The sequence below is a fragment of the Sander lucioperca genome, chromosome 7 (assembly GCF_008315115.2).
Source record: "Sander lucioperca isolate FBNREF2018 chromosome 7, SLUC_FBN_1.2, whole genome shotgun sequence".
Taxonomy (NCBI): Eukaryota; Metazoa; Chordata; class Actinopteri; order Perciformes; family Percidae; genus Sander; species Sander lucioperca.
In genome coordinates this window covers 12,228,498-12,248,906 of record NC_050179.1, presented here as the reverse complement: position 1 = coordinate 12,248,906, position 20,409 = coordinate 12,228,498, and the positions used below count along the sequence as shown (strand labels likewise).

The following is a 20,409-nucleotide window of genomic DNA, read 5'->3' as shown; positions in this document are numbered from 1 at the left end:
AAACTCTGAGTCACTTAAATCACCCACCAGTCAAAAGTCTACAGCACTCTTTCCACTCATAGAATTTAGATAAAAATGTTAACATACAAAGACAAAGATTAGAAAGAAGTTGAGACTGATCCAATGTACCCTGCAGCAGTCCCATCAAAGAGGACTGTTTGGAGTTTGGAGACTAGACTGACCATCAAAACAGCTGATACACCTGCTCGTGATAAATCCATGCCTTGTAGTTTGCGTAGTTTGTGGCCCTCCAATACATGATCTTATCTGTTCAGCATCTCCAATTCCTACAAAGTGTATCAGAGGAACTAAGCCCTCAGCACCATCCCTTCACTGATTTCACTTCCTTGAAATCAAACCAAAACTTATCAAAAGCCAGATTATTTTTCTGTGCAGACCAGTTGTCTGAAAATGTTGGGCTTGAGCCCAGGTGCTGGTTTCTTTTGGTAATGTTTTTCATAAAACTCAAAGTGTTTTTGTGAGTGAATTGGGAATTCCTGATAAGTGGTGCCTGATAACAATCTGCCTCCTCCAGTCTTTCATCCCCTCTGTTTTTGTGCTGCTCTGGCAGGTTCATCCTCTCAGTCCCAACAGTACAAAAAGGATGACAAACATACTGTTTATATGCCAGTGACTCCCAACTACACCGGAGTTTAGTCAAGCGTTAATTTTTGCAGTTGATCTGAAGTGAAGTCCAGTGAAGTGAATGTCAGGCAGAGTCTTATGTCTCTGACAGACGGTTGACAGGGGCGTCTACTGACTCCATCATCCTGTACTTCTCCTCTAGAAGAGGCTCGTTGCCCTGCAGATGGATGAGAGGCTTGGAGTGCAGCCCCACTCTGCTCTCCTGGTTCCTCTTGTTGTAGATGTTGACCCTATGCTCCAGCTCAGGGCTGGTTTTGGTGGAACCTGTCGGGCTGGGCGGTTTAAGGTTGACAGGGTCCAGGCCCTTCTGGGTGAGACAGGAGTTCTCGGTCAGAGAGGAGAGCAGCTCCTGCATCACAGCGCTGGGGCTTCCTCGCGGCTGAGTGCCCAGGGCCAGAGGGCTGCTGTAGGGTGGAGGGTAGCAGCGTTGGTCGCTGTAATCTGTGGAGGTGGAGGCCTCGCGCACCGTGGAGCTGCAATCTGTGGTGGAGCCCAGCGTGTGGCTGCTGATGCTGTGCTGGTGGGCACTGAAGCTGCTGCGGGACACCGTGGTGGTGGAGGCTTCGCTGACCGAGCTGCCCGTGCGCTGCAAGCGACTGGACGGCACCGCGTCTGCACTCACCAGAGAGGGGGGAAGCTGGCTGGGGTTGTTTGGCAGGTGCACATCTATGGCTGCTGTGGTGATGACACGTGCAGGGTCTGGGATCCCCATATCTATGCGAAAAACACATAATGTACAGGGCTGTGAAATATTGTGGGGCTACATGGCTGTGGGAAAAGAGTGAAGCAGGATCATGTTGATGCTCACCGCTGCTTGGCTCACTGTAGTACTGGCTGATGTAGTTGTTCATGTCGTCTTGACCGTGGTGATCTGATAAGGATAAAAAGGGTCACTTAATGTAATTTGTCTCAGACACAATAAAAATGAATCCGGTGTGGATTTAGAAGTTAAAGGTGCTGTAGGTAGGATTGTGAAGATCCAGGATTTAGCCAAAAAATTTGAACATCAACAACTAGTCAGTCCCTCCCCCCCTTTCTACTAAAGCCCAAAAACGGTCTCCTAAGCCCCTCCCCCCACAAGGGAAAATGAATGTGTGTGTGTATGAGCAGTGATTGACACGCAGTTAGACACCCCCCTGGCCATGATTGGTGCATCTGAACAGGGAGCTGTGGATTTTTGCAAATCACACTACAGGCTGTAGGTGGTGCCAGAGGGGCCGGGTTTTTTTTTTTTATTACCTGCTTCATGTAGTTCTACTGGAACATAGGGTCAGCTTCAGCAAATATGACAGAACGTTAGTTTTATAAGTCTTACCTACTGCACCTTTAATCATAGGTTGTGTTTCAGTCCAATGTGTCACTTTTTACATTATTTATAATCCATACAACTTGGTTATAGTTAGATAATAGAAAGCGGCAACATTACTTTAATCTTTTAATTTTGCATTTATTTAATAAATGGCTTATAACACAATATACTGTAGTTTTGAGCAGATATGTAACAACTTTATCTCCTCCTTTGGCCACCCATAAGTGGAGGCTGATGTATAAACAGAAAATGAATGATAATATAAGTAAAACATGGTTGTAATAATATAAAATGTCTTCATATGAAAAGTTATAATTGCTGACAAATACTATACATTAAAAAAAAACATTTAATGTCTTACATCTGTTTACAACTTCATTTTATAGTGTTATAAACCATGTATTACATGTTTGTTCAAAATATGATTCAAATTGCTTATTATGTCTGACCAACAGTCCAAAACCCGAATGTATTAATTTTACAATCATATGAAGCAGAAATTCTGTTATATTACAGAAGGTAAATTGAGAAAGTTTCTATTTTTGCTTGATAAATAACTAAATAATGTTGATTTATGAATAGATCAATCAACAAATTGCATTGATAAGCAACACTTCCCATACATCCAACATCAATTTGAGGGTTTCTTTTAAGTACTAACCAGGGTCCCACAGGAATGTTAGATGGCTTATATTCATTTATGTTTGGTTTCACATATTCATTTTATGACTGTCCCAAGAGGACCCACATTGTTCAGCCTTTACTGGGACAGGGACCATCTCCAGATGATCAATACCACATGAGTATATGAGAAGCAGCCCTAGTTAAAATGATGTCTGACTAAAAACACCGTAGCTCAGATATATGGCAGGTCGCACTATAATTTATAGCTTTGATAAAGGAAAAGCTTTAGTATTTTAGGCCCTGACATCACCTGCACTGACAGTGCTTTGTTGCTCTAAGTCCTGTAAGTTATGACCTGTCACTGTATGAAAGGTTTATAGTCCATCGAGGTATGGCACCAAAATTTTGATGTGGATTGTGAGACGAATGTTTTTGAAAGGAGGACACCAATTATTGATACACTGTCCTACCCTCCAGCATGGCGCTTCAGAGCGAGGGGTTGTTTTATTTGTAGAGGCATGTGCTTATGTTTTCTTTCAATAAACATAAAGGTCTCTGAATCTAGACTAGCCTGTTTAGGATGAGGAATATTTTTTCATTTAATTTTCCAAACACACCCACAGAATTTAAACCCACAACCTTCCAACATAAGCCAACGTCTCTAACATTTCAGCCATCTCTTACCGTGAAAGGCTCAAGGCACTGAGGGAGTGTCTGCATTTAACCATCCACTTTGTGGACATGATGTACCATAGAAGCCCTCCCCCCTCTTGGGTGCAGAGAGGTCTTTGATAGCCTGTAATACAATGAAGTTGGGTGTTCCAGACAGTTACCTGCAGGTCCCCCGGGCTCTCTAGCTTTAGCTGGCCCGTGATGCTCGGAGGCCCCAGGGGCCAGTCCATCCACCTCCTGGAAACTGCTGCTCTGTTTACCCCACATGTGGTGGATCTGCATGGCTGCTTCACGCTCTGCTACCAGATCCAAGTCCTGCTGGGCCAGGTGGGCCCTCAGCTGCCGGATTTCAAACTGAAAGGACAGAGGGACAAATCGGATAACTGGAGAAAACTCTTCAAAAGTAAAAACACACTGAATTTTAAAAGACTGTTTAACACAAACGACATACTGTATATTTTACTCGCTCATATTTCATCCATTTTTGTCCAAGCATTTTATTTGTTTTCTTATGTTGCTGCATTGCTCGCAACAAAGTTAACCTTACATACAAATACAGTACACAGAGCTTATGCCAAACTGCACATTTCCAACTTATCTAACAGTTACAGTATAACTCTTGGACATACAGTAGACACTCCTCCTCTGGGCCGACATCTGAGAAATATAGAGCACTCAGTGGATGCACTCGCAGTTGCACTTATTCTTAAGCTCACTAATATGACTTACAAACAATATTAGAACTATTATTATTAAATTATGAAGTAGTCAAGAGATTGCTTGGAGATAATGCACAGTGCTGGCTATCTGATATCCACAAGAGTTCTGTAAAAGTATTATCTAGTGATAATGTGGGATCAATTTTGTATGCATCTTTTATGTCTTTTTGAGTACAATGTTTAGTTCTTGCATAGCGCTTTGCTTCCCTCTGCTGGTTACATGCAGCTATAAATTGTAGACTGTAAGTAGGTAAGAGATGGGAGTGAGATAAGAAGACATACTGCCTGTTCCTGGCAGATCTGGGTGAGACGGTCAAGTTGTTCCTCCCTCACTGCCTTGGCCTTCTCATACTGCTGGATCTCCAGCTCCATCTCCACCTTCACTTGCAGCACAAAGGCTAAAACAATAGGGCATATTATAGACAGTTTTCCTACAAAAAAAACATTTAATCTTATGTCTTGCTGATCTTAATTTCAACTAAACACTACATTGACTTAATTCATTCATTCCCCCTACCAAAATGGATTTTGTAGATAGTGTATTATTGCACACACTGTTTCAAAATATCAAAGTCAACCACTGTTTAGATAAAAGTGTGCATATTCTCCACATTCACTGGCACATGACAAAGGACTACGATACTGTACACAAGGTGGGTAAAAAAATAACAGCACAATGGATGCTGCAAACGATGCTACCCTTGTGAGATTTCAGTCATGTTCAGTTTTTATTGAGGTTGTGTCAGAAAAGGTGCTCATTTTATGATAAGCTTTTAGCCATTGGTTTGTGGTGGTGTTGTATTGTTTTATACATACTGTAATAAATTAAAAAACCACAAGGGGGAGCAACACTGTTAAACAAAACATTCTTCCCGAAAAATAAAATACTCTGTATGCACATATGTGATCAAACAATTTGCATGTAGCAGCTGTTGTTTGAACTTTAAACCACAGGTTCATTAGGACAGATGATGTCCTACATCGTAACAAAAGACTAACAAATATAGAAGAATCAACCTCAAGATTGAATGTAGCCGATACCGCAGAGAGCACACTGCAGTATCTATCTCTGTGACTTGACAGTAAAGGACAGGATGCAGAGGACATCAGTCCCCAGCCACTCCCAGCCTCACCATCAATGATCCTCTTGACCCTCCAGATGCGCAGTGTGATGATGAGACCGATAGCGTCCCAGGGGCTGCTGGGGCCGTTGGCCACTGTGGAGGCCACCATGGGGGCCAGAGAAAGGACGATGACAGCTCCATCAAACACCTGAGAAAAACACACACACACACACACACACACACACACACACACACACACACACACACACACACACACACACACACACACACACACACACACAGCTACTGTGTTGTCTGTTGCTTTCACAGTGGTATGACATTGAGGGAATGACACTGCAGTGAAAGGGGCCCCAAGTAACAGGCCTAATGGGACCCATGGGAGCTTACCTCTACTTTGTTCTCTATGTAATCCCATATCCCCAACACCACGATCCTGAACACCGTCTGAGACAGACAGAGGGACAGAGATGGACACAGATAGGAGGTTACACACTGATTGAGATGGGAGAAAACAATGACAGCTAAACACAGTGAGACTGGATGATGGAGGCTGAGCACGCGGGGTAGTAATTTCCATTATTACACGGCCAATAATAAACCCAACCCAGTAAATGGCATTTGCAGTTGCGATTCACATTTCTTTCATCCCTCCACTGGTAATTTATCAATGACCTCATATTCATAAACAATCAAGGCGGTGCGATAGGATTTCCTCCAAACAATTAGAGACAGCGCAATTAGCTCCTTCTGCTGACGCAGCAGGGGCTGCAGAGAGCAAACAACTCTCCCTTTGTCTGTGTTCCTCTTCTGCCATCCCCTAGCCCCCATCCTTAGGCTATTTGCAGAAATTCAAGGTTGCACTAGAGAAGAAACCAGCCTCCCTGCTGTTGCTACTCCTTCAATGTATTACTGGGAGGCTAAAAAGTTAGCAGTGCGGTGGTCAAGTGTAGGGAACTAAGACAAATGTGGCCGACTGTAAAGAAAATGGTAATCAATACAGCACACCTGAGGCCTCAAAATTCTTTAAAACTAGCAGCACAAAAAGCTCTATCTGCATTTTAAAGTGTTTGTGCTGCGGATCAATTGAATAACCCGAGAGGGACCAACTGTGCCAGCTTTAACAACAGCAGTTACACACGTTGGTTTTTCCCCAGAGTACTGATGTAGATCTTTGTTGTGTGATTTCATAGTCACTTTCGTTAAGAACACTTTTAATGGAGCCATACACAAGTTCACCCCTACTAATCAGAATCTAATCAAGCTGTGACAGAGGACACAGGGCGTTTCATAGTGTTGTTAGTATTGTAATGAGGATCTATCGGTGTACTTCACTGGCCACACATACTGCGCAACATAGCATTAATCGACAGCCCGCTGCATCAGCTGTAAGTGAGACTGTTTTTGTGATGAGCAAGAAAAAGATGGAGACTCACCTCAATGAAGAACACAGAGAGAATCGCCAGGCTGATCCAGTGGATGATGCTGGCAAACTGGAATGCGTTATTAACTGTAGGAATAAAACAGAATAACTGATTATTTTAAAGGACAGTTTCTGTGACATGAAGTTGTAAAAAATGTGTTTTTTTTGTTTTGGCTGTTACCTGCTGTGTAACATTGACAAGGTGCAGTAAAGTGGTATGAGCACATTCATGCACACACATACATAAAAGCACAGAGAGAGATGAAAGCAACATCATAAATGTGAATTCAACACAAGTGTACATGCATGTGTCTGTATCTTCCTGTCTATTCATCAGGCTAATTGTAAACAGCCTGCAACAGCACTCGGTTGTCAGCTGATGCATTTCTCTTCACGCGCCACCTCTCCCTCCCATCTGTCTTTGTTTGTCGTGTTCAGTGATCTGTCCATCAGTCCATTCATCTTCCTCAAGTCCTCCCCACACTCATCCACCAGCCAACTCTGTATTGCCTAATTTCTTTGTCCGCTAATCTCCCTTAACCCATTTGTCTTACTTTTCCTTTGTCTGCCCCGTCTAGTCAGTCAGTCAGTCCCAGGGGAATAGTAAAGACTTAAGTGCATTTGGATACTGCCAGAGCGATATCTCCACCACGTGCGTTCTTCACTTAGCCCCGTGACATCAAACAGGTATGACCCCTGACCTTTCACTTCTGATAAATGAGGATGTCTCCACCATGCCAGATGATGTAGATAAAGTTGATACTGGGGTGACATGGGTATTTTGATCACTTGACATTTTGTATTAACTGTGGAATAATAATAGAAGGTTTATATTCCCCAGACCATGATTGATCAGAGCCTCAGGTCCCAGGATAGGTTATTAGTGACACAGAGTCATTATACAGTAGACATATCTGCACATGCTCTACATGTTGTACATCTATTCTGTTCTGGCAGGTCCAAAAACTGTCCTGAATTGTCTTACAAACAAAAATGTATGTAACCATTAGGTATGACCATAGCACATTCACAGACTGCTAATACTATAATAAGTTACATGAATATATTGTGTTGATAGATAGGACTGTCATCGTCCTTTTGGTCATATTCAAAACGAAAACCATGTCATCTGCATGGCAGAACTGATTAATAAATTTTTTTTTTTTTTAAATATGTTGTTTCCCTGCCTTCAAAGAAATCTCACAGTCCAATTATTTAATCAACCCTAGCAACCTTTATGCCTAAATTCAATAGTTTGATGATCAAAAACAGTCAATTTGCTTAAATTTAGGCGTGACCACCCCCTAAAAAAGGTTCAAGGTATATTTAATATATATTAAATATAGATTTAGTATAATTATAATAAATTAAAACATTTTTGATGAAAATCCCTTAAATTTACAAAGAATTGGGACCACAATGCCACATTTTCATCCATCCATCTCCCAGCTGGACGTGCCTGGAACACCTCCCTAGGGAAGCGCCCAGGGGGCATCCTTACCTATCCTTACTGGCTCCTTTTGACGCAAAGGAGCAGCGGCTCTACTACGAGCTCCTCACGGATGACTAAGCTTCTCACCCTATCTCTAAGGGAGACGCCAGCCACCCTCCTGAGGAAACCCATTTCGGCCGCTTGTACCCTGGATCTCGTTCTTTCGGTCATGACCCAGCCCTCATGACCATAGGTGAGGGTAGGAACGAAAATTGACAGGTAGATCGAGAGCTTTGCCTTCTGGCTCAGCTCTCTTTTCGTCACAACGGTGCGATAAATTGAATGTAATACCGCACCCGCTGCGCCGATTCTCCGACCAATCTCCTGTTCCATTGTCCCCTCACTCGCGAACAAGACATCAAGGTACTTGAACTCCTTCACTTGGGGTAAGGACTCATTCCCTACCTGGAGTACAACAATGCCACATTTTACAGTTGATAAATAAACTTCTAAAGTTTTTGGTGGCAAACTTGGCAAACTTTAAAAAAAAAAATAACAATCTCAAAAATGATTTATTGGCTGGCATATACCTAAATACTGATATATCTGCAACAAGCTTATATTGGATGATGTATTGGCCTGGCTAATTTCTTGGTCTATAGCTCTAGTAAGTATACTATATATTATTGTATACTATGGTGTTGACTTTCTATGTTGCTATCATTTGCTCATGTTCAATCTAACACTGTTAATTGTGTAATTAATTTATATTGGTAAGAGTTGTTATCTGCGTAAATTTCTATTTCAACAACAGATGTTTGTCACACTGTGAGAAAATGGTTTTATATTTTTCTTTTTTTCATTCTTTGCTATATAGCTTTATGACTACCTCTATTTATATATATTTTGCCAAATACCCTTCCATCCTAACTGCATCTCAGTCTAACAAGAGGAAGAGTACATGATCTATCTGCCGCTTAGTTTGTGTTGTATTTAAGTTCTTGTGAACTTATTCCTTTGTCATAGATCTCGAGTCCATGCATCGATCCAATGCCTTTGTATAGCAATTCACAAGTAAACAATTGTGCTGAGCAGTTTACTTTTCTTCCTCTCCAAGAAAGCTAATGCAAGCCAGGACCATAAACAATGAGTGTAACAAACCACCACCCCAGCATCATGTCCTCAAACATCCACATCCTTATTATTATGATAATCTCAGTGGTGACGTCTCACTGTCTTGGTTTCTACCACTCACACTGCAACAGCTTGGTGTCTATGAGCAGCTCCAGCGTCAGCAGCACAACCACCAGAATGACACAGGCCACCAGGAAACAGTTGAAGCCTGCCGACAGCAGACAGACCTGCCACAGTGCTGCCCTTCGCCCACAGCATGGCTTCAGCCAGTTCGACCTGACCGGGGAGAGGGGGAGAAAAGGCAGTCAGAAGAGCTAAAGGGGGGAAAGATAAATGGTGGGTCTTGTTGCGTTTTTAATATAAAATGTAACACTGGTACAGAGTCCAGATCTGACAGGCAGCAAGCAAGGTCAAATCAATAAAACATAAGAAACATCAAGATACACAAATTGTGAGATGTATTCAACCTTGACTTTGCTCCGTTTTCTATCAGTCAACATTCTTCTAAATATTTTTCAGCAGAGGGCACTTATCTGCATACAAATTCCGAGCATGCATGCTGAAATTAATTTACGCTCTTAAATTCAACGTGAAGCATAAATATATGTTCTGCTGGCACTGAGATGATATATAAGTATGAAGTGATTCTGTTCATGAATTCATGTGTCATTGCTTCCCCCCCCCTTTCCTAATCTCCTCATGAAACCCTTTATTCTGGCTTTTTCTACAACCTTCCTCTTCCCATTAAAGCTCTTCTTTTGTGCATCATCAAGCAGTGCAGTCTACTTACTATAACAGCCATTGGTTTGTGTTGGCCTATTTTTGGAAACAGATTACATGACGTCTGTTGTAATCCACATTCAAGCATTAAATAATTTGTTTTTGTCTAATCAGAACATGCTTGTATATGGAGCACTAATAGATAGATCTATAGAGGAGGTGATACCCAACTCAGTCTTATATTCTCTATATTTGTTTAGACATATTACACATCTATAACATTACAGTCAATTAAGTGTGATTCTGGAAAGATTAGAGTCTCTCTGTGTTTAATTCCCCTCCCAGCTGCTCCACTGGGTGAGAGGACAGGTCTCTGGGTGAAAAACTAGTTGACTTACTGGCTGAATGCCCAGCTGGGCGACTGTTTTGCTAACAACCAGGCTAGGAGTTAGCTCACTGGCTCTGGACGACTGCATGATGTAGCTCTGCAGGCATGACAGTGGGGCTGCATGTGCACCATCTGGAGGGTGCAGTCACACCTGTCTGGCTGGTTGTTGAGAGAACATCAGAGTTAAGGAATGAGGGAGAAACTTGGGTTAGTGACACCTAAAATTCCTGATCCCAGAATCTGTCATTCCTATACTGGTTAAGCAGCTACTGCTTTATACACCTTCCTCCACATTGCTAATATATTTTCCATTAGTTTGAAGTGTCCCAGTGTCCATTGTGTGCTTGCTCCTTGTCCAGGTACATTGTGTCTGAAGATATGAGTGTCAGACCTGCCTTAAATCCATCCCTACTCCCCCCATTTAGGTTCAACCAATCAGAGACTGACTGACACTCCTGCGGATTCATGGTCAATAAATAATGACATGTCTCCAGGAGGCACACCGGGCTTTCCCTTCCTGTCACAGCTCTGCATTCCACGCACACGCTACTCAGATATACTGAAAAGGAAGATGTGTGGGGGTTGCTGTCCTTTCTCTGAGGCAACACTGAGAAAAGCAGTATGTTTCCATGAAAACAGCAGCTATCCATTGTCACCTGTCCCCCATAGGAGGAAAGCTACGCGCAATGTCTGTCAGAGGACAAAAGAGGATGCAATTTATTCTACTCTCCTCTTGGTTTAGCTCAGAATGAAGGAGGCAAACACTGAGAGAGGAAACGGTGGTGCAGCCAGTTCAAAGGCATTGGGACTCATCCAAAAGTGAACTGGAGAGAGAGCCAGGGAGGAAGGAGGGGGAGTTGGAGAAGATAAAATGAGAAAGAAAGAACAGAGAAAGCTGCAGATTGAGCTAAAGGATAATTCCGGTCTATTATAACTTGGGTCTTATTGGGCCAAAATTACAACAGTACTAAACTTTATGTTAAATGTTAGGATTTGTAAACATAGCAATATGGTTTGAATAAGCTAAACTTATTTTAAAGTAGGGCTGCAACCAATGATTATTTTATAAATTAACTGATCAATTGTTTAGTCTATAAATTGTCAGAAAATAGCGAAACTGTTGATGACATGTCTATAGTTTTATCCAAAGCCCAAAGATGTTCCCTTTACTATGATATAAGACAAAGATAAGTAGCAAATCCTGATATTTTAGAAAAAAATGACAAACAATAAATTACCAAAATAGTTGCTGATGATTGTTGTGTCCATCGACTGACCGACTAGTTGTTTGACCTGTATATGGAAGAGAATACAAAGGTGTCTACTTTAAAAATCTATCACAGTTTACTTACTGACTATCTGGTGCAACTGTGACCAACTGTACTTGTACAATGAGGTGTTATCATTGACATTTCGGGCACGCTTACTTCTGGTTTGAACTCCAAAAAAAGCTGGCTTGTCTGATGGTCTCTTATTTCTTGGCTCATTGGACTGCATTTTGTAACGATGTCCCCATGTTCCCTGGTTTTGGCAACGACGTTGGTGAATAGAAATCATGGCCAAAACTATAAAAAATAATGTAGAACTATAATAAAGTTCTCCTATGAGGTTAAAAAGTGAGAGGGAATTCTAGTAATCAGTGTCATTTTGCAGTTGCAGCTGAGCCTCCGGTGTAGCACAGCTACACATCGCCTCCATCCTTCACCAAGGTCAACAGAGAGGCTGAGCTCGGCCACGTTGTGTCAGTGCTTTCCCAGAGGCTAACCGGTACACTCAGCCCTCTGCAGCAACCCTCACCAATGCCAACAGATTAGGAGCTCAACACCTGGGGTGACAAAGAGATTGTGGATGGTAATGGTATCATTAGCAGATACCATGGAGACTTTCCCCAGCACCAATTTGTTCCCAAGGAACAATGTCAAACCCCATCTGCCAGTGGAGGAGAGCCAAGAAAAAGAAACATTTACCTAATGATACGCCTAACACACAGTCACCGGACATTTGTGGACCATTAGTTAAAAGACGGAATGAGCAGCACACACCTTACTTACCCTCAGGACTGAAAAGCCAGGCAGAAAAGGTATTAATTTAATAAACCTGTAAAGAAAAACCCTGTCTGGAAGCAGAGTAAATGGCAGTGATGGATTACTCAAAGTTTAGAAACTTAATTTTAGGAAAATCACTTTAAACCTTGAACGCTGAGGACCTGAAGTATTTATGAGGAAGTGAGGCTGCTTCAGTGGTGAAGCAAGGCAAGTAAGGAAATCATCTCACTCTCTCCCAGGATCGCGACAGGTGCAGATCGAATGGGCAATACCTTCAGGGTTGCACAAATGTGTGTGTGCACAGGCAAACATTTCACACACACACACACACACACACACACACACACACACACACACACACACACACACACACACAAAAACACACACACACACACACACACACACACACACACACACACACACACACACACACACACACACTAAGTTAAGAAAATTGTGTGGAGGAAATGAGAGATGCAGGGTGGCATGTGCTGTGGACAGGTTCATAAAGACATCAGGCCAGCAGCTGCAGTACTGAGGGAAGATCGAAGTGCGGCCGACAGCAGCGCACAGCGAGGGAATTAGATCATGAGACAGATCAATAGTGGCCTCAGATGGAAGTGAAGGCATGCTGTACATGACACCGGCTGCAGCGGCCCTCGCAGCAGGATGGCCAGACAGGACAGAGCTGACAATAATATTGGGGCCCATTCACACAGACAGGACAGAGCTTTGGCTGCAGCCCAGAAGTAACTCTCACTGAGGTGTGAGTTAAGAGATGGCGTCAGAGAGAAGGGAAGGGCTGCAAAGGAAAAATTCATTCAGAAAGAAGTCTGAAAGACTCTATCAACTCGTCTAAGGTATTGATTGTAACACACACACACACACACACACACACACACACACAAACAAAGCAGCATTAGAGTCAGAGGATGGATGTGTGTTTGTCATCTTTTACCTCATTATACTGTAGCTATAATTTGCAGATGCATGTTGTCACCCTGTGTAGTGGTGTTTAGTCGCTGCAAATACCAACACCTCCCTCAGAATGTTTGAAAGGAAAGCCTAAAATAGTGTCGCTCTGAATGCCTCTAAATAATTGATTGGAACTCTTGATTAATGTCTTGATTGCACATTTACAACAGAGCAACTTTGCTTGGTGAAAAACTCCAGCACATTACGGTACAGACCTGTGGCAGCTGCCACACTATTACATTTGCTTCCAGAATGATTAATCATGAGTCTAAAAAAACAAAACAATTCATGACACAACAAGACTCAGATCACTGTGCCTGGCGGCCATTTATTTATTCAAGAACACCAGCTAATGATGCTTTTTATTTTAAAGATGTAAATTATGTTTCGGTATTATTATTATTATTATTATTATAATTTTTTTTTAAATGTGTCACTTAAGTACGGAAGATCCTAAATCCTACATTTTGTAAAGTACTTTGTTCATTTTATAGATTATTTTGACCAGCTATGTTTTTTTCTTCAAGTGGCAGACACCTGAACCATGAATCTCTCTGACTGTTAGGGAGAAACACGTGAACACTGGGGGAAAGCTTTTGAATTGAATGTATCCTCTTTAATGGTGGAAGGGGCAATGTCAGATACTACGGACTACTGTAGCATTTTAAAATAATACTATTTGACTCAGGTTTTTTGTCTCCTCTCAATTACTCTCTCTGTACTGATAACAATTTAGCCCCTTGGTTCCTCCAGCATAAACTTCAACCAATTCACGCCAATCTCCTGAACTCAGCAGACTCGAGCAGGCTCGGACAGGGCAAAATGGACCACAACTGTGCGCTTGAAGGCTATGGAACAGCAGAGGTTGGAGAACTTCATTCCATTCAGGCTGTTCAAACTCTATGTTACACCTGTTCCTTAACTTACTTAAAGTAAGTTAAGGAACAGGTGAATAAAACACTTGAAGAGGCATTTCATTTAGCTTCTGTTTCCTGAGAAAGCACAGGTGGGGCATCCGCCTAGATTGCTTAAAAATCAAGACAAATGCGAGCATAAAACTGGCTAAATCCTTTCCTGGGTAACGACTGCTGAGTCATCGGTGTTAAAACAGCCAAAAGAAGCAAAGAAGCCCTGAGAGAGGGAAACCAGCTAAGCAATAAATATGCTGAATAAAGTGGAGTTATCATAGATAATCAATTGTACATTTTTCTTCCACGTCTCATCACTATTAATCTCTTACAGTCGCACCCCTGGGGAATTAGCAAACACTTCTGTGGTAAATTAACAAATCAAATGAAAAGGCCTAATCGATTACAGATGCCAATAAATAAAGTTTAGGCTTCAGCATTCCCTCTGAGTAAGAACTATTTTTTTAATCTTCTTATGAAAATGTAGCTTGCTTTCCAGTAAAACCCTTTCACTGACTTCCAAGTGTGAGCAGCTACCACTCGGAGCTGATCTTTGCCAGAGAAATGGGCCACAGATACTAAGCAAATGGAGATGGATGGGGCTCCATGTGCAGAGCAGCAGACAAGCTGTCCCTGATAAATGGGTTTTCACCAGGACACTTGATCTCTCTCGCTTTCAGCCTAAAAAGCAATCTCACACTTTGCATGTCTGTGAATATTAAGAAACCCTCAAACCCTGCACTCATATGTCATCTATTGTGTCGCACATGGTGCCAGGCAAGAAAGCCAATTTGATGAAGAGGAGTGTTCCTCTGTGTGTTTGAAATAGAGTCGGGGGGGGGGGGAATTGTGCTTTCTTTTCAGACATCCATCTACACAGAACAGGTATAGTATGGATGTGGTTCCAATACAACGCCCCATGAAATATTGCTGCTGCCAAGCTTCACACGGTCAGTGTTATTGTACAGTCTAGATTTTTTTTTAATAATGATTCCATTCCATTCCATATTAATTCATTTTAGTGACAAGAGAACTTTATTTCATTGGGGATGTCTGAGCACTGTTAAGTAATGTAATCATTCCAGGCTGGCCTGGGCTCACTTAAGCTTATCTAACATCCAACATTTCACCCAACACTGTATCAGCTTTTAACTGTGGCTGTCAGCATACAACGTGGCACAGGGTTAATCCCACACTACTGTCCAACATGGACAGATATGACATTCATCAAATGGAGCCATTTCCATGTGATCTGCAGCCGGCAGCTTTGTGAATGAAAGTGTGTAGGAAGGTCATCCTCCTTCCAACCTTCTCTTTATCTCCTCCGCCTCCCCTCTTCTTGAGTCAAAGCAGCAGGTTGACCCATAGGAACCGTCTGTCATTGCTGCAGTGCCACACTATCAACGGCATATGCTGCTGCTGCTGTGGGCAGCAGGCTGATCTGGGGATGATAACCTAGGACAAGTGCAGACTGGGGCCAGGCAGGGAGATGCTCTCTAGGAGCCTGAGCTCCTCCCAGTCTGCAGGTCACGATGACAGGTCAGAATGAAGGTGGATACAAAATCTCAACATACTACCTTGCTGCTGCACATTTGTTCAGACTCGTAAAATGTGCAGTGTATAGAGAAAGAAAAATACACAGCTTTATCGTTATTGAAGTGCTCTGAGCATGCTATGATCTATGACATATTCTGAAATGACTGTAGAAGGAAAGTATTTAACCAAATTTGGAAATAAGTAAAGAACCAAAATATTTTAACAGTCACTTATTACACATGTCTATTAGGTCTATCATGTTGGTGACAGTTGAATCAAAATATCGAAACATGACAAAGCATTCAGCTCATTAAAAAAAAAACTGATATTCTGTAGTTTCCAAAAATATTATCCACTATTTAAAAGGCAGACATTTTTAAATAATACAAATGAGACAATAAAGTGACCAAAGGTGGATGTGAAATGACACCACCCTCATCTTGGACTTTCCAGCAAGTTCTGGAGAAGATTATGGGCTGAAATATGTGCCACCAGAAACTGAATTTGAATCATTTATATTTGAATTTGAATAGCTAAACTTGAATAATTGCATTGAAAAACTGAATTTGAATCACATAATTTGAAATTGTATTATTTAATTTGAATCATTGCATTGACAAACTGAATCTGAATAGTATAATTTGAAATTGAATTTATTTGTTTGGAACTGAAGTGCAATCAAATTTGATCCTCACTGAAAATGTAACTCTCTGCTGGCAAACGCAGTGGAACTTCCCACGGAAATCTACGTACAGGTCGTCCTGAACTACGTGGAAGATCCTCCCGATCACCATTCTGTCTTTGGCCCGTCCCATCTGGATCCGTGGGGACCGGCGCAGCAGCGAAGCAAAGCTGTGTTCCTGCCTGGGGGAAGAGACACTGCCGCCAGCCACGGAACTCTCCGCCTCCCGCCGCCGCCAGAGCTCAGATTGCAGGTTGAAGGCGGCATATATATAATAAAACACATTCTCACCTGTGAAATATTATCCCTTGCTGTTTGGTTTTTTCATTTCTTTCGTTCGAACATCCATAAGCAGCACAACAGTCTGGCATCTTTAGTGCTGATCCTGCGCCACTGACTGAACTCTATTTAACGATCTGCACTCGATTGCTCTTTCTTCATCCTGCAACTACCCGGATGTCTGTCACAGTAACTTGAAATTGAATTTTGAAAACTGAATTTGAATTGTGAGAACTGAATGTGAAGATATATAGAGAGTTGAATTTTCAGTGAGGATCAAATTTTATTGGACTTCAGTTCCAAACGAATAAATTCAATTTCAAATTATACTATTCAGATTCAAGTTTAAAAATTAAAATATAAATGATTCAAATTCAGTTTCTGGTGGCACATATTTCAGCCCATAGAAGATGATACTGCCAAAATCTATTAATATTTCTATCTAGCTCACCACCGCACAGAATCTGGAAGGACTGCGTGTGCCCCTTGTAGTCCGCAAGAACATCCACCTCCTACATAATCGCCCACGTCTCCTGATAAAGAGCCATGAGGAGCTGCAATGCAAGACTAAATGCACATCTCTGGTGTGTATACTTTTGCTCTGCTTTTCTTTTTTTTACAACCATATGTAACAAAACAAAACCAAGGCTTCACCATCAAAGATTTAGTAATGATCCCTTCCTTTTTACATCTCTGACCATTGGTATAAAGCTGTTCCTTTGAACTTCACGCTTTTCCTTTCACCATGTCCAGATCCAAACCAAAGCACTGACCAGAGATCAATATAAACTTTACAAACCGAACAGCAGTCCTATTTATGATCAAATTGAAATCATAAGGGACCTGCTTATATATTTACTGGATAGAGTCACGTCCACAAAATGACAACTAAGATATAAACACATCTCAGGAATGTAAGTCATAGTAGCTTGAGAAAACAAGCTGTCCTGCTTATCACCAAAATTGAAGCAAAAAGCCACTGCAGCACAATGAAAGTGGGTTTACATGATTGCACACAATCATTTACAAAGTGTTAAAACAGACTACAGTATGCAGAGGAGTCTCAGTGACTACACATTCTGATACAAGAGAAACATTGTTAACAGAGTCGACAGAGCTAAGTAAATCAATCAGTTCATTGCTTAGCCATTAGGGCCTTTGGTAGTCTTAATTCATTTGAAATAATTTAAAATCTTGCAGCATACAACAGATTGAGCCTTTGTGTCATTTCTGTGATGTTACACACATGAGTCACAAAGGCAGCCAGAACCTGTGGCAACGAGCTGGCTCTGTCGCTTTTTTAAGAGCGCTTCCAAAAGACATAAATGTGTGTATGAAACTGTGATGACAGGTATGTCTTGGAATGCCTGTGACCTGAAAATCAGGAATTTCAATCTAAAAAGCTCATCAACATGCTGTAGCACTTGCATGGGTGTCAGATTGCACACTGTTTTCACTAGTCTGCTGAATACTTTCAAGCCTCCTGGAATCTGAGGAGGGCGTTTCTCTTTAAAAGAAAACTGGGCATTTTAGGCTTTTATTTTTATAGGACAGCTGAAGACATGAAAGCGGAGAGAGAGGGGGAATGACATGCAGAAAAGGGATGCAGGTTGGAATCGAACCCGTCGAGGAGTAAACCTCTATAAATGGGCGTGCGCTCTACCAGGTGAGCTACCCAGGCGCCCAGGAGGGCATTTCTCTGATCGGAATGAGGGCCGTCTTACTTTTCATGATAAAGAATATTCACATTGTTGACTTGATAAATCTCTCAGACACATGTCTTGACACTGCATGATTTTCCACTGCACAATGCCAAATCCCAGGACCAGGGTATCATATGGTGTCATGTGAGAGTGCCCACTGTGATGATAATTTTGCTGGGCTGCCAGATCCTGCCCTCTGCTGTGGCATTGCTATGTGTATGTTTTCTGTCCCTTTTGTGAGCAAGACAGAATGAGAAAGCTAAAGAGGTATGAGAAGAGAGTGGGTGTTTTGGACAGGACCCATCTGTCCCTGCACTCCGTCCCACAGAGCCATCAGCCCGGACCGGGCCAGACCAGGCAAAGTCCAGCCGGACATAGTCAGCTGACACACCAGGGCTTCGATGGCAAAATGCCGGATGCTCTAATTAAGCTTATGCTTTTTGTCAACTTTCTTTATATGGATTCCAGCATCGCAGCATGCCAAAGGGTTGTGAGTCACGCTTCATGAGTGGAGAGCCATGGACACTTGCTACAGGGGTGCTTTAGGAGGGGCGTGTCCTGTCCTGAGAGTACTGAGCCTGAAGCATGGCGATATGGGGATAAGAAAACAACACAAACCCTGGACAAGCAGGCCTCTTGGACAGAAACAGCCCCGCCACAGGGCTCTGACATTTCAGGAAAGCTATGAAAGCTAACAACACTCTTTGTTTTCTGCCAGAAATCGACATTATGAACAGAAGCCTGTCTGGTAGCAAGAAATTGCTGTGTCATTGAGCTGAAATGAACACATCAGTGGAGACATTGTCCTTTTAACATGGTGACACTAATACATTCATCACCAAATATCCTGGACTCCTGGACTCTAATATAAAATGAGGGGTGATTCAAAACGCCAGGTGTAATTACTATGTGCAATAATGTGCAATGGAGAGAGTGACGGCAGAGCTTTTTTCTCTGCCAGGGTAGATTATAGATTGTAGTAATTGCGATTCTGCCTTAATTATGGATGTAGCACTTTTTCTGCAACAAGCAAAGACCAAGTCTCCGACATCATATTTCTAGTATCTTCTTAACTGTGATGGCAAACATCAGGAACATCAATCAATATGTAATTACATTTTGGGCTTTTTAGTATATAAATTAATTATAGAAAGATTTCATTGATAACCATGCTACTAATTTGTTTCCAGCATCCTCAAAATGTATAATGTGTGATATACTTCAAATGATGAAAGTGTTCAGCTTCATGAGCTTCACATTCCTTAAATACAGTGCCTCTTTTTCTACACGACCACACTCAAGTTGCTGTTTCAGGCTAGCCAAACCACTCACGACTTCTTACTAATAATCATCAAACATAATCATCTCTGGAGATTGTTTTACTGACTGTGGTCAAACTATAACAGAAAGTCAAGGGTTGTGTCGGAGTGGGTTTGTGGGACGTACCCCTCTCTGTTGTCCTCTTCGTCAGGGTTCGAGATGAGCTGGGATCCAGCAAGGGATATGTCCAGGGCGGCCAAAGGCAAGTCTCTGTAGGCGAAGCTGACCAGCTGGACAGGGGCTACACACTGGTTGTCCTCCTCCACCTGCTGGGAGATTACCTCTAGCTCTGAGGCTCCGGCCTTGGGAGGAGCACTATGTTACACACACACACACACACACACACACACACACACACACACACACACACACACACACACACACACACACACACACACACACACACACACACACACACACACACAGAACAGCATTAGAGTCAGAGGATGGATGTGTGTCACCCATGGGTGGTTTGGCATGTTTTACCTCATTAAACTGTAGCTATAATGTGTATCTGCATGTTGTCACCCTGTGTAGTGGTGTTTAGTCTTCAGCAAAGACAGTGCAGTGCAAGGTTGTATGGAAGTGTGCTGTTTATTTGAATTAGTCAACGAATGCATCTACTTGGGAAATGCTCCAGGTAGCAGAGTGTGATAGTGGGACTATGCTTAATTTTGATGAATGAAAACTAAAATTGTGCGAAATTTCTTGTTTGCAGTGTTTTCTGGCACCCTCAACAAGGACACGTTTAGTGATGACAAGTTGATCTACATTTCTCATTAGCAGAGAATGCAGTGAAGCAAGTCTCAAACC

The 20,409-nt window shown here is 42.1% G+C and overlaps 1 protein-coding gene across 1 annotated transcript in view; it reads right to left on the bottom strand.

The window, feature by feature from the left end:
• Positions 1-383: 383 nt before the first annotated feature.
• The window catches only part of tmem266 (transmembrane protein 266), a 29,092-nt gene continuing 9,066 nt past the window's right edge, over positions 384-20,409 (bottom strand). Inside the window, exons 3-11 of the mRNA XM_031282808.2 lie at positions 19,723-19,911; positions 9,162-9,316; positions 6,488-6,561; positions 5,442-5,498; positions 5,103-5,241; positions 4,252-4,367; positions 3,412-3,604; positions 1,454-1,516; positions 384-1,359 (exon numbers count right to left, since the gene is read on the bottom strand). Coding sequence (XP_031138668.1) covers positions 722-1,359; positions 1,454-1,516; positions 3,412-3,604; positions 4,252-4,367; positions 5,103-5,241; positions 5,442-5,498; positions 6,488-6,561; positions 9,162-9,316; positions 19,723-19,911 — 1,624 coding nt within the window. The 3' untranslated portion in view covers positions 384-721. The remainder of the gene's footprint in view (positions 1,360-1,453; positions 1,517-3,411; positions 3,605-4,251; positions 4,368-5,102; positions 5,242-5,441; positions 5,499-6,487; positions 6,562-9,161; positions 9,317-19,722; positions 19,912-20,409) is intronic.